Source organism: Octodon degus, unplaced genomic scaffold, assembly GCF_000260255.1.
Source record: "Octodon degus isolate 3935 unplaced genomic scaffold, OctDeg1.0 scaffold00049, whole genome shotgun sequence".
Lineage (NCBI taxonomy): Eukaryota > Metazoa > Chordata > Mammalia > Rodentia > Octodontidae > Octodon > Octodon degus.
In genome coordinates, this window is record NW_004524625.1 from 3,084,988 (window position 1) to 3,100,752 (window position 15,765).

The 15,765-nt window shown below is 35.9% G+C and overlaps 1 protein-coding gene across 3 annotated transcripts in view; it reads left to right on the forward strand.

The window, feature by feature from the left end:
- The window catches only part of Acer3 (alkaline ceramidase 3), a 158,541-nt gene that overhangs the window by 83,836 nt on the left and 58,940 nt on the right, over positions 1 to 15,765 (forward strand). For all 3 annotated transcript variants that reach the window (XM_004632523.2, XM_004632522.2, XM_023716727.1), the window contains 2 exons: positions 8,459 to 8,511; positions 12,754 to 12,806. In XM_004632523.2, the coding sequence (XP_004632580.1) occupies positions 8,459 to 8,511; positions 12,754 to 12,806 (106 nt within the window). The remainder of the gene's footprint in view (positions 1 to 8,458; positions 8,512 to 12,753; positions 12,807 to 15,765) is intronic.

Consider the following 15,765-nt stretch of genomic DNA (forward strand, 5'->3'; position numbering starts at 1 on the left):
GCTAAAAAAATACCAAAGTTCAATCAAATGAAGAGTTGGCTTTTTGAAAAAATAAAATTGACAAACCTTAACTAAACTAAAAATAGAGACAAAAGACTCAAACACAATGAAAAATGATATGTCTGATAAGAATACAAAGGGTCATACAGGTCTATTCCAACAGATACATACCAAAAAATAACACAAGCTAGAAGCAATGGGTAAATTCCTGAACTCACAGCATACCAAGAATTATTAAATATGATATCTGTAATCACTGAGCAAAAAAATGAAATGTTTTAATAAATGGTGGTGAAAAAAATAACTGGATATTCTAAACTGACCAAAACTTAAATGTAAAAAACTAAAATAGTGTGTGTTATTCCTAATAAAAAGAAAACATACGTTCTTATATATCTAAACTTCTGTGCAATAAAAAATACTAGGGCCAGCCAGATAGCTCAACAGACTAATGCACCTGCTTAGTCAGAGCACAGCTGTAGGGGTTCAATCCCCACTGTGCCATGCTGGCCCTGCCCCCACTCCCAGAGACACACTGAGATGGTGATTGAGACTAGGTATGGTGGCATATGCCTGTAATCCCAGCGCTTAGGAGGCTGAAAACAGGAGAATCACTACAAGTCTGATCTATGGAGTGAGACCCTGTAGACTCTGTACTAAAAAAAAGAAAGAAAAAAAAATAGTATAAGCAAACTCAAAAGCTAAGGTTACATGCTGAAAATATTTGCAGCACTCACCTCTTGCATACACTTCAGTATTTCATAAAAATAATTTTAAATTATTGAATATAAAAGGATTAATAGCCAATAGGAAACATTGGTTAAAAAAGACAAAATTTTTCAGGAAAGATAAAGCCAACAAACCCAGTTTATAAAAATAGTATAATAGAAGAGGGGAATTAGTTTGCCCAAGATCACATAACTAGTAAATGGTTGAATCTAGATATATATAACTTAAAAGTGCATATTATATAAAATAAAACCAACCAAAAGAAACCTTTTTTGTGACATTTTTCTCTTTACTCCCAAAGTCACAAATTATGACTATTCCTTTAAAATGCATCTCCCTGGGACTGGTGAGATGGCTCAGTGGTCTAAAACACCTACTTAGAACAAGCTTAGCAAAGCACAGGGACCGCGGTTCAATCCCCCAGCACCACATGCCAGCCAGCCCCGCCCCCTGGTGGGCTGAGCTGGCCACACACACACACACACACACACACACAAATAAATAAAATTTTTTTTAAAAATACATTTCCCTATAGGTCTCTTGTTACAGTGATGGGAAATTTAACTGCAAATACATGGTAACAACAAAATCTATTTGTGGAAAAAAACAGATTTGTTTTTTCTTTATTTGTATTTAGTACAGGGTCTCACTACGTAGATCCGACTGGTAGTGATCCACATATGTTCAGCCTCCCAAGAGCTGGGATTACAAGCACGTGCCACCAAACCCAGTCCCAATTGCCATCTTAGCACACCCCAGGAGTGAGGCTGGCACCACATGCTGGGGATGAACTCCAGCCCCCTGTCCTTTGCCTAAGCAGGCGATTTAATCCACTGAGCTATTTGGCTGGCTCCAGATTTGTTTGTGTGAAAACTATTTGTAGCCATACAGTTGAGTAGGTGATTGGAATGTCTTTGCATGGAGCAACCATAAATGAGTTAATTATACCTGTCACTGCAAAACTAAATTAGTCACATGAAAGGATCTTAATAACATTCCCCTTCTCAAAGAGAAATTAAATGGATATTATGTGCTGGTCTTATAAAGTATAGCAGTTACACTTAGTAATGGAACAGATATAAAATCAATGTGCCATGGAAAGGACTTTGGGAAATTATTTTGTGCCTGTTTACTGACTTTTTCCCTTTTTATTCTAGTTTTTTCAAAAATTCTCAAAAATATTAGGGAAAAATGTAGCAGTTTCCTTATTGGAAGTAGGAAGTAATACAGAATGCATTGGTAACACTAGTATAAGCTATTCTAAAGTGTGTGTGGCATGTTTGTGTGAATGTGTGTTACCATAATGACATATATATTACTAAATAAATGGTAGGTTAGAAATTGAACTGATCTGTTCTTTTGGGGTTAGATGGGGAACAATTAGAAAAACTCTAAATGGTTTCTCATCATTATAAGGATAAGGTTCAAATTTCTTGGGACAACTGTTCAAAGCCTATGCTTTTAGTCACTGTACTGTATGGCTTTCTAATGGTAATGTATTTTGTTGTTATTATGAATGCTAAATGCTAACTTCACTTGGAAGGCTGTCATGCATGTCCTGAAACTACAACTAGCATTGTTTTTTATTTTAATTTTTGTATTTACTTACTTAGTTATTGGCAGAACGGGGATTGAACTCAGGCCCTTGCACTTGCCAGGCAAGCACTTATTCTACTGAGCTATCTCCCTGGCCCCAAATGGATTTTTTTTTTTGGGGGGGGGGGTGGCTCAGGCTACCTGAAGGCCAGGTCTGGTAAGGCAAGTGGAGCTGGGGATCGAATGGTGGTATCCTGCTCCTGAATGCCTTTGCATGAGCAGGCGCTTAAACAACTGAGCTAAGGCAGGCCCCCAACTAGCATTGTTTTGACTATGCCAATGACACTAAAAACTTTAGCCATGAACCTACATTTTTTTTAATATTTATTTTCATTGATATGTGTTTCCAGTATGTAGTGATTCTATTCCTCATGGATAGTTGGTATGCTCATAATACATCTTAATTATTTTTGCATCCCCTTTCCCTACTCTTCCTCCCTCTCTTGATTCCCTTCCTATCTGCAAACTCTCTGTTTCCTATTATCTATCTTTTATTTTGTTCCTTCTCATGTAAGAGAAACGATGTGATACTCAACTTTCTGTGCCCTGTTTATTTCATTTAACATTTTGGTCTTAAAGTGAACCAATTTTTCTGCAGATGACTTATTTATCCACCTTTATGATAGAATAGTACTGCATTATATATAAATGCCACGTTTTCTTTATCCATTCATCTGTTGATAGACATATAAGCTGTTTCCAAGATGCAGCCATTGTGAGTTGTGCTGCAATAAACATAGTGTACATGTATCACTGTTATATAATAGATTTAATTCTTTGGGGAAGATACCTGGAAGGAAAATAGTTGGGTCAAATGAAATTTGTTTTTCGTTTTTTTGACGAATCTCCATGCTGATTTCCATTGTACTTATACTAATTTACATTTCTATCAACAATAAAGAAGGGTTCCTTTTTGCCTCACAGCCTCATCAGCATTTGTTTTTGTTTTTGTTTTTGTGGAACTGGGGATTGAATTTAGGTCCTTGTGCTTGCCAGGCAAGCACTTATTCTACTGAGCCATCTCCCCAATCCATAGCATTTGTTATTTACTTTTGTAGTGATAGCCATTCTTCCTGGAGTTAAGTAGAATTTCAGTGTTCTTTAATTTTAATACTTCTCTAAGTGACCCAAGATGTTTAACATTTTTCATATATTGATTTGCTTTTTGTACTTATTTTGAGAAGTGTCTGTTCATTTCACTTGCTCATTTTTTGATTGGGTCTCTTATTTTATAGGGGGATATCTAGTATTTTTTAGTGCCTTATATATCCTAGATGTTAGTTAGTCCTGTGTCTGAGGAATAGCTTTCAAGAATTTCTTTCTATTCTGTAAATTATATCTTCACTCTGTTGATTGCTTCCTTTGCTGTGTGGAAGGCTTTTATTTTGAAATGATCCAATTTATTGATTCTTAAGTGCTTTTCTTATGCAACTGGCATTCTGTTTAGAAAGTCTTTGCCTACTCCCATCTCTAAGAGTTCTTCCTGCAGATTCTTTTTTAACATTTAGACCTTTGATCCATTTTTATTTTAGTTTAGTACATAATGACAGATACCAGTGTAGATTCAATCTCCTGAATATGAATAGCCAGCTTTCCTTGTATTGTTTGTTGAAGAGGCTGTATCTTTCCTCCAGCATGGTTTTTTTTTTTTTTTTTTACCTCTTTGCCAAAATTAAGATAGCTCAATGTCCCTGGAGTTGTTCTGCATCTTCTGCTCTGTTCCATTGAGCTATATGTCTGTTTTTGAACTGGTACCATTTTGTTTTTATCACTGAGCTTTGTAGTGTATCTTGAAGTCTAGGATTGTGATGCCTACTGCTTTGTTCTTATTGCCCAAGATCACTTTTGCTATTCTGGGTCTCTTCTTGTTCCATGTGAATTTTAGGATTGTTTTCTCAAGTTCTGTAAGGAATGCTGTTGGTATTTTAATAGAGATTGCATTAAATCTGTATATCAGTTTTGAGATTATGATCATTTTGACAATATTGGTTCTGTCTATTCAGAATGGGATAACTTTTCATTTCTGATGTCTCCTTCAGTCTTTTTGAGTACTGTAGTTTCCACTGTAGAGGCTTTTTACCTCCTTGGTTAGTTAATTCTTATTTAATTTTTCTTGATATTAGAAATAGTATTATTTTCCTAATTTCTTGGTAAACAGAAATGCTATTGATTTTTGTGTACTGATTTTTGCATTCTGCTATACTACTGAATTTGGTTATTTATTCTAGGAGTCTTTTGGTGGAATATTTTCAGTCTTCTATGTAGAAGATCAAGTCATTTATAAATAATGATAGTTGGCTTCTTCTTTCCTTACATATTGCTCTTTTAGTTTTGAAAATAAAAGCTTTCAGGTTTTTCCCATTTAATATGTTGCCAGTTATGTTTGTCATTCTTTTATCAGTTGAGACAGAGTCCTTCGAACTTAGGTTCTTCCAGATTTTTACCATGAATGGATACTGAATTTTGTCCAAGGCTTTTTTCTGTATATTAAAATGATCATGTGAGTTTTAACTTTGTTTCTCTTTATGCAGTGTGTTACTTATTGATTTATATATTTTGAATCATTCCTACATCCCTGAAATGAAGGCTACTTGGTCATGATACATGATCTTTTTGAAGAGTTGTTGCATTCTTTTGCCAATATCTTGTTGAGGATTTTTGTATCTATGTTCATTAAAGACATTGGACTGTACTTCTCTTTTTGGTTAGGTTCCTGTCTAGTTTTGGAATCAGGATAATGCTAGCTTCCAAGAATGACTTTAGGAGTATCTCTGCCTTTTCAATTTCTTTACTTTGAGGAATACTGGTGTTAGATCTTTCCTGAAGTTTTAGTAGAATTCAATGGCAAATCCATTGGGTCTTGGGGTTGTCTTTGTTGTTAGGTTTTTCTTTTATTACTACTTCAATTTCATTGCTTATTACTAGATTATCCGTAGTTTTTATGTCTTCTTAAAGAACCTACATTTTTTTTTTTTTTTTTTTTGGCGGAACCGGGGATTGAACTCAGGTCCTTGCGCTTGCCAGGGAAGCGCTTATTCCACTGAGCCATCTCCCTGGCCCCAAGAACCTACATTTTAAAATAATTACACATTAAGCTGTTAGGACTTTGACTCTTTTAGGGGAACATGATCTTCTCATTATATTATGTGTTACAGATCCCTTGTTATGATTTGATTTAAACCATGATGTGACTTAAAGGGAACTTATTGTACTTTGGGGGCATTTCAGTTTTTTTCGTGGTGAATAAGCTAACTTGCTCTTAAAATCTAATTACTCTATACTAATTTTTTCATAGCCTATGTTAGGTATTAGAAAATAAAAATTGTCAATTCATGTTTTATGCCAGGTATATGTGAGGTAATCCCCACACCAACCTTTTATCACAGACATTATTATATTATTTAGCTGAGATAACTAAATCTTAAAGAAATTTGAACTTTTTTTGTTTCTGGCAAGGAAAAACTAGGATGCCTGAAATCAGTGTTCTTACCTGAACCAGACAGGAAACTCAGCCACATCTCCATAGTTCACAAGTGATCAAAGTTCAAGAAGCACTCTGCAAAAAAAAACAAAAAAAAACAAAAAAAAAAAAACAAAAAAACAAAAAACACTCTACTCATTTTCTAAGCTGTGATTAACTCAGATGCTCTCCAGCCACATTAAAATATTGAAAAGAAACTGGCACCCAGAGGATTGGTGTTGTGAGCATTTTAAAATGTACTGTTTAAAATGTCTAACTACATTGACATCCCTGAGTAAGCCAGTGCTTAGTGACTGTCAGGTGGAGGGTTTCGGAGAAAATGAGAACTGATAGTAGGGGTGAGGTTTCTTTTGGAGGACATAATAAAAATGTTCTCAAATTAGATTGAAATGTTTATTCAGCTGTCAGTGTACTAAACATAGTGAAATTCCATACATTAAACAAATGAATCTTAAGCATGTAAAATATCTCAATAAAGTTGGTAGACTTTAGCCAAAATTGGTAGTCTACATTAAAGATAAAGTATTACATGAAGAAAGGTGATGCTATTCTGTTACATCTCTACTTCTAAAATGGATATACATAAATGTCATTTACAAGAATTGTTGTTGTTGTTTTTTAAACACATGCTCTTTTTTTTTTTTAATGTTTCCTTTATTTCTTTTTTCTTTTTTTTTCTTATGGTCAGCTCAGCCCACCCTGGGGGTGGGGCTGGCATGGCATGAGGTGCTGGGGATGGAACCAAGGTCCCTCCTTGCATGTTTGCCTAAGCAGGTGCTTTAGACCACTGAGCCATCTCACCAGCCCAAAGAGTTCTAAGTTTTTTTTTTGTTTTTGTTTTTGTTTTTGTTTTTGTTTTTGTTTTTGTTTTTTGGTGGAACCAGGGATTGAACTCAGGGCCTTGCGCTTGCCAGTGAAGAATTGTTTTTTAAAGAAAGGTAATTAAAAGGGTAAACCAAGTACCTCCCTGACTTCAGTGGAATTTGAAACCTCAGAGTGGCCACCAGAATAAAATTTTCAGGCAGAATATTATTGTATATATTTTCCCATATTGTCAAAGGGAAATAAATTCTAGAGATCTCTGAAAAATCAAACTTTCATTGCTATATAATTAAACAATAACAAGAGAACAGTCCTTACAAGAACTATGATGAAATAACTATTCTCTTTTCAAGATGAATTGTGATCTCACTTCATTTTTATTTGTATTTTCTTTAAATAACTCACAAGTTCGGTTTTCTTTATCTTAAGTAATGTATCCACTTTTGCACATTCTAATTCCCCACTTTTTTTTTCTAGCTATATAGTTCAAGCTGGCCCTGAACTGCCTGTGTACCTCAGGCTGGTCTCAAACACATAGTGATTCTCCTGCTTCAGCCTCCCAAATGCTGGTATTATAGACTTGTGCTATCAAACCCAGCTGTAATTTCCCTTTTTGAAATAAAACACCAGTCATCCCACTTTATGATTTATTTAGTGAAATGAGCACAATAACTATTCACCTCTTCTCATTTTGAGAAGCAAAAATAATACAATAACAATATATACAGTATAGTGATTTTTTTTTAGAACAAAACAAGAATAACGGTTTGTATTTTTTCTCAGGTGGCTGCATCCCATTCTTTTTCTAATTTTCTCCACAAGTACTGTATCCCTCCTTTGTGTTCTGGCATCTTCTCAGTTTCTTCCTTTCTCCTCTATGCAGACCATGTGCTTGTTTAAGGAAAAAGGCTGGATCTTATTTTTGTATCTCAGCATCTCTAACTGAAGGGTCTCAGGACTCAACTGAACTTAATCAGAAATGAAGTCCTATTACTAGTTATTATAAAGGCTATTGTTTAGCCAGTTTGGGTTTTTTTTTAATTTTTATTTTTTTAAGTTGAAGCATAGAATTAATGAAAAAAACTTTTTTAATTTTAAATTTTAGTATATAATCTTTGATGATTATTTGATATAGGCCATGGCCTTTGAATATGAAACTCTAATTTCAATTCTACTTAGCTTATCTTGAATTAACATTCAAACTTTTTTAAAACTTTAAAAACAATTTCAATTGGAGGTGTTTGGGAAGAACTTGAGAAATGAATACAGATTCTTTTTCAACTTTTACTATTTTCACCAACTTTCACAGACTTCTTGCCCACACCTAATACAACAGCAATTTTGATTAGCAACTCATTTCTGTAGACACTATCCCAAGTATTTTAAATAGCTCTTATACAAATGATAGCTTTCTTTCTATAGTTTTTCTGGTAAGTCAATAGTTTGATTATTAAATTTGAGAACAGACATAAGTGACTAGCTGAGTTTTTAGATCAGAAATGCAAGGAAGTCTAAAGAATAGCTAACCAGGTATACACAGTAAAGCTTAACCAGATGATCCAATAATACATTTTATGAAAAATAACAGAATATTGTTAAGCTAGTAAATCACTCAGTGGAGGAAATTTCAGAAAACCTGTATTGTGCTTGTTTTCTTCTGTACCAAAATTTCATTTATGAAGTTTATTCGGAGTCAGCTGTATCTGGCCAAAGGAGTTTATGAACTTTGTTTCTTTCCCTTAAAACTAGGTGCTTTGAAATGTCTTATTGTCATTTTAGGTCCCCAAAGAATTTCATGCTAATTGGTTTTTGTGTTTGTTTTAATTTCAGTGGTAGGAATGGGATCCTGGTGTTTCCACATGACTCTGAAATATGAAATGCAGGTTAGTAAAGACAAAATTAACCAAATGCTTACTTCTGTAAATCAGAGACCCTTTGATTTAGAAAAAACATAGCCAGGGATATAGCTCAGTGGCATAGCACCTGTCTGGCAGGTGCAAGCCCCTAAGTTTGATTCTTGGCAGCAAAAATAAGAGAAAGGAAAGAAGGAAGAAAAAAAAGAGAGATTTTTTTAATCTCTGGATTTTTTATTTTCCTTTAAGTCAAAAGATCTACAATGATTAAGATTCAAGATGAATTCCATTTTGAAGCACTGTATCTTTCTGATGAACTCTATATTGCTGTGTTTATTTATTTATTTTGTTGTTGTTTGTTTTTATGTGTCTGGTACAGTGTCTCACTATGTATCTCGTACTGATCCTTCTGTTTTCAGCCTCCTCAGCACAGGATTATAGGTGTGCGCCACCGTGCCTGGACTGGGTCACCCACTCAGCGCACCCAGGGGTGGGGCTGGCACAACATGCAGTACCAAGGATCAAGCCCCAGTCCTTTAGCTTGCTTAAGTAGGCACTTAGTCCACTAAGCTATCTCTCTGGCCCTTATTCAGTTTTAGAACAGCATTGAAATCTTTCATATCAGAGATATCTTAAAATTACATAATTAGTTCACCAAAACAATATATTCTTATTCTTAGATGCTTGTATTCTTTCATGTCTCTGTGGCGTACATTTCAATGATCCAGTCTCACTAGCTGGAAATGTTTGAGATACATGCAAGGATTTTAGTTCTTGCCCTGGTTCCAAAGAGATTATGTGTCTAGTCTTCAATTTCTTTACTTTTTGGTTTATCCTCACTAATTTAGAAAATTAGTCTTCTAGAACATCACTGTACAGTAGAAATAAAATCTGAGGAATATGTATATATATAATTAAAATTTTTTAGGAACATTAAAAAAGCAAAAAGAAATAGGTCAAATTAAAGTATACTCCTTTTTTGAGGTACTAAATATTAAAGCTGGGGCCTCATGCACACTACTATTGAGCTAACTTCCCCAGCCTTTTATTAATATTTTAAGAGAGTACCAGCTGGGCATGGTGGCTCAAGCATATAATCTCAGTATTCTGGGAAGCTGAGGCAGGAACATCCCAAAGTGTTATCCCAATCTGCACAAATCAGCAGTTTAGTGAAACCCTATCTCAAAATAAAATATAATAATAATAATAATGATGATGATGATGATGATGATGATGATGATGATGATGATGGGGCCCTATGTTCAATCCCCAGCACCACACACACAAAAAAAGTTCACATGTGACACACACACACACAACTGTAATCCCATCTACTCTGGAGACTGAGGCAAGAGAATTGCAAATTTAAGGCAGTTTAGCAATATCATCATCTCAAAAGAAAGTTCTTTGAACAGTAGTGATAATCCTTACACAAGTATTAAGGATGAGATGTATGAAATACAGTTCATACCCTTCAGACCACATGGTGCTCTCACAGAACAGGGTCTAAGGAAGTCCCCTCAAAGAGAGATGGAAAACTATGACTCGACCCATCTGCAGGGTGGGTTGCAGGTTCACTGACTTCAATCACAGAAAAAGAATTTTCAGGATGTGACAGCAAGAGGCATGAAGGGGTCTATTAGTATTTAAAGTGCACACTCAAAAGAGTGTGTGTTAACAAAAAAGAGAGGTACGTCGTAGTGTGGAGCTGGGGATAGTGATGTGGTTTTGGCAATGGAAATATGTAGAACTTGTGAACATATAGGAAGTTTAAGCTTTGTTTACTACCAGAGTAAAGTGATGGCTGACCCAGAAAAGATAATAGCACATTTTGCTGGCTAAAGGATGGCCCACTTTAGAAAGGAACAGGCAGGCCCAAGTCTGTTGTATTTTTTTTTTTTAATTTTTTTTTATTTTTTATTTATTTGAGAGAGAGAGAGAGAGAGACAGTAGTGTGTGTGTGTGGCCAGCTCAGCCCACCAGGGGGCGGGGCTGGCTGGCATGTGGTGCTGGGGGATTGAACCGCGGTCCCTGATGCTTTGCCAAGCTTGTTCTAAGTAGGTGCCTTAGACCACTGAGCCATCTCTCCAGCCCCGTCTGTTGTATTTTTTAAGAAGCATGATCTAAGGTGTTTTCCCTAAAAATATTCTTTGGAACTTTTAAATCTGTTTCTCTTAAGGTCAGGTTTTATAGAGGGGTGGTACTGGGAATCAAACTCAGGACCTCAAGTTTGCCAGGGAGGTGCTGCATCACTGAGCTAAATCCCCAAACCCTAGAAGTGCTTTTTCATGGGATCATTAGTTACCCTGTCATGGCTGTCTCCGTGTCTTGAATTGATTCAAAATGTTTACCTTTTGTGGTCATTTTGATTTTAAAGAAGAGCCAAAAGTCACACAGTGCCAGGTCCAGTGCATAAGGTAGATGAGAATGCCACATGTTTTCACTACAGTGTTTTTAAAGCCTGCCTTCTTGTTGGATGACACTCAGCAGCAGCATTTGCCATATTATTCATCACACCTTGTGAAAATACCCATGAAAGATAACTTCCAGGATGCTTGAGAAAATAGCAAAAATGGTTAGATGAGTTTGTTCAAAAAAAGGGTATATTCTGAGGGAGACTAATAGCAATGTATCCTTTACTGTAATAAGTTTTTCCAACTTAAAATTTACACATATTTTGATCACCTTTTGTGTATGAACAATAGATGGTCTACCAAAATGGACCTGTTAAGTACCTGGGTAAATTCTGGAAATGCTGGATAGCTATACTAATAATTGCTAACACATGAAAACTGAAATAAAAAAGATAAAAATACAAAAGGATTTAAGCTAGTAGATTCTGTTCTAAAACTTAGGTAAATTCTGCTTGTCATAAGATTTGTGTTTGATTTAGCTCTAGCATTTTTTTTAACATCTAAAGGTGACTCAAGTAAAAAATTTTGAAGTTAACATAGAGATATGCTTTAGAATCATTTCAAAATCTGGCTATGCAACCTCATTGATCTCATTGTTCATTTTGAAGCAAGAATGCTCAGTAACATCTCTTATAATCATGAAAATTGAGTGATATAATGATTATAAAGCTCTTAACCATGAAACCTTACACAAATGCTATTTTCATTACTCTAATAATTTACCAGCATACATCATTCACTTTGCATATGCTTTCTACTTACTTCGTACAATGCCTTTTTTCCCAGTATTTCATTTCTAGACACTTCTTTTCTAGTTTCTCTCTACTCCTTTTAGAATCGTTACTCTCTAATTAGATGTTTTCCGTTGTCTTTACCTTTTTAATCTATGAATTCCTGGAGGACAATTACTACATCTTATTTGTCATTGTATTTTCAGCTCCTAAAACATTACCTGGCACATAGTAGACATTATTAAAGAATTAATTATATAACTAGTGATAAACTTAACAGAATTGACTTAAAGATTAGAAGTAATAAGCCAGGTATGGTAATACATACCTGTAATCCCAGAACTTGCAAGACCAAGGCAGGAGAATGGCCATGAGTTTGAGGTCAAGTTAGGCTAAATAATGAATTTAAAACCAGACTGAACTACATAGCAAGACCCTGTCTCAAAAAGAAAGATTGGAAATAACCAGTCTGTAACACCTACCTTAATGTCCAGTATGCAGTTTAATAAGTAATGGCCATAATTACTACTATTCTGCTAATAAATAATATTACTTTTTAGAGACAATGGTTATTTGAATTGATAAAATTATTTCCCTGACCTTTGTTACATCTTTTTATTTATGTTAGTGGGTACTTTATCCACTTAAAGTGTTATAGAAAGAAAAGAAATGCAAGAGAATACTAATAAGACCTAGAGATCTTTAGATAGTAGACATCATTCTTTCTTAGCAGTATAGCATCATAATTTCTGGTGCTGAGTGACATATATTACACATAGCTGTCTTTTGTGAATAGTGAGTTGGGGCTGCTAGTTAGGTATGTATATTAGAATAGATGGATAAATAATCTGTTCAAAAACAACAATATACGTACTCAGGGAGTGAATTAAATGGCAGTAAATATATAAGAAAATAAGAGATGACAATCTTTTTGGGGAGGAGACCCTGGGGATTGAGCCCAGGACCATATATATATATATATATATATATATATATATATGCTAAGCACTGAGCTATATCCCCAACCCAGGAGATGATAATCTTAATCATTCTGATGCTTTATTTTGATTTGTATTGTAATTGCAGCTCCATCATGTTCAAGTCTATTATATCTTTGTTTCATATAGCTATTGGATGAACTCCCAATGATTTACAGCTGTTGCATATTTGTGTACTGCATGTAAGTATTAACATTTACATTTCATTTATTTGATATATTTTAAATTCCCATATGCCTCAGGACATTAACAAATGTAGCCTAGTTATATTACAAGAGATTGTGATAATGAAAATTGTAAATTTTATATCAGTGAAGAACCTGGGTTTCTGAGAAGATGTAAGAATACTAGTAGGTGCTATTTATCTACTATATTATGCTAAACAGTATACCATACTGTATAGTCACTTTCCCCTTGATGGAACAGAATACTTGACAACTGAAACTTAAAAGAGAGGTTTATTTCAGTAAATGTTTCAGTATTTGGTCATCTGGCTACAAGGTAGAAATGACATGGCAGCAGAAAACTGCTCAACCCATGGCAGCCAAGAAGCAGAGAGAGGAGGGAAGAGCTGAGCAAAGGATCCACCCTTCCAGGCCACACCCCCAGTGACCCGCCTCTTCTGACCAGGCCCCACCTCTCAGCAGCACAGTCACCTTCCAGAAGCACCATATCTGAATATATAAGACTTTTGGAGGCCAACAAGATAGCTCAGCAGATGAAGTGTTTCTTAGGCAAGCTTAGACAAACTCAGGGACTGCAGTTCAATCCCTGGCACTACATGCTGCACCAGCCCCACCCCCAGGGCAGGCTAAGCCAGCCAGAGTCCAAGCGTGGTAGTGCATGCCTGTAATCCCTGGGCTGGGAAGGCTGCAAACAGGAGGATCACTGGGAGTCTGAGTCCGAGCTGCATAGTGAGACCGTGTATCAACCAATTACATAAAAATTTAAAAAATTAGAAAGACTTTTGGAGAACACTTTAGATTGAAACCTCAAAATATACCATCTCTGATTCTCAGCAATTGTGCAAGATAAGTGGCTTTGTCCTCATTGTATAAACAAAGTGAAACACGGAGAGATTGAGTAACTTTTGTAAGGATGTAAACAAAATTTGATTAAGAAGGATCCTAGCCAGGCCATTATCAGATAAGCAGCCTCTAAAGGGCACTAAAATATCCCTGGAAATATACCATGATTGAGAAAACTGCAGTGGTAAGAATCACTTCCGGAGATGTTGGAAAAACATTTTGATTGGCACAGGAGATATGGTGGAAGTGTGGAAGGGGGACCCTTCCTGAGTGCATGATCAAATAACAACATAGAATCATTAACTGTGCCTTCCAAGAAGCCTGAAGGGAGATATTTTCATCTGTTTAGTTTTTGGGGTTTTTTTGTTTTTTTTTTCAGAACCAGGGATTGAACTCAGGCCCTTGCGCTTGTCAGGGAAGTGCTTATTCCACTGAGCCATCTCCCCGGCCCGCAATCTGTGTAGTTTTACTAAATTAAGATATGCAAGTTTGGGTTTCACCTAATTCCTGGTAACATTAAAGGTGTTCACCCTACAACATTCAGTCTCTCCAGATGTTCAATATGTAAAGAATATGGAAGTCATCTTTCATAAGTATCTGTACTCATCAGAATATGATAAAGTATGCCAAATGCTGTTGCTGAATGCCGTCCAATATGATAGTGCTCTCATCCACCTTATTCATTGGATCTAGCACCGTGTGACCTCTTGCCCAAAATTAAAATGACTATGAAAGGTAAAAGTTTGCAATCCATTCAGGACATCAAAGCAGCTATAACAACACAACTAAAGGCATGAGGACTTCCAAATCGACTTCAGAAAATGGCAAGACTGATGAGATAAGTGTGGTCAAAGCAATAAGGAGTATTTTCAAGGGGAATAATGGCTGTGTGTCTTTTACTGTAATAACTTTTTAAATTTAAATATTCACTATATTTTTCAGTCATACCTTATATAATAGTATCAGCAAACTCTTAGGAAAGTGTAGGGTTTTATGTAGAAATTAAAGATACTTAGCCAGATGTGATGGCACACACCTGTAGTCCCATCTCTTCAGAGAGTGAGGCAGGTAGGTCTCAGTTCAAGGCTAGCCTGAACTACATAGGGAGATCCTGTCTCAAACAAAAAAAGGATGTTTAGTCCAGTGTCTAATTCTGACACTCTGCATGACCTTAGTAATTCACTTAATCTTTTTCTATTATTTCATTTGTAAAAATGAAAAGTATAGCATCATTGGATGGGGTCTGAGGAAGTCTCACTAGGATTTTTTATTTTTTATTTTTTTAGCTAGCTCAGGCAGCCTTGAGAGCAGGTCTGGTGCAGCTTGTGGAGCTGGGGATTGAACTGTGGTCCCCTGCACCTGACTGTGTTTGCCCAAGCAGGCGTTTCTAACAACTGAACTCACCCAGAACTCTTGAAGAAGTCTTTCTAAAGAGGAGTTAGGAATCTCACTCATCCTAGACAAGTTCTTTACTTACTATGACAGAAAAAAATTTTAGGATGTATCCATGAGAGACACAAGTTGATTATTTGGAAAGTAAGAGTGAAAGAGGGACTTTGCCCTAAAGTGATCATGGAGGCACCCCTGTGATAAGATCAGACTGGCCTGTCAAGAAAGGGAAAGAACCAGCTTTTGTGGAGTTGTTGGGTGGGGAAGGTTTTGGCTGGTCAGTCTGTTAATTTTTGTTTTGTAAAGTGGCCCTAAAGAAGGGTCTGTCACTGGAGAAATCAGTTTAGTCTCCACGAAATGGCTGGTTCTACTTGGAGTACTCTCAGTTTTGGCAAGGCTCTGCTGGAATTCAAGGTAACTGCTTTAGGGCAGTGACTAGAGACTGTCACCCACTATAGCTGAATGTACCTGTAAATCTCTTACTTTGGTAGCCTCATTCTTAAAAACAGATATAACAATACCTCATATTGCCAGTTTTTAGACAGACATTCCTTAAGTGATTAGTGTGCCTCCACATAGACTTGAGCAGTAATCTGACCCAAAAGTTGAAAGTAATAAAGAAGACAAATGCATAATAAAGGCAGAGATGCCAAACTTTATGCAATTTTTAGTTACCCACTGGGCATCTATAGGCCTAAGTAAACAGTAACTTTTATTTTTATTT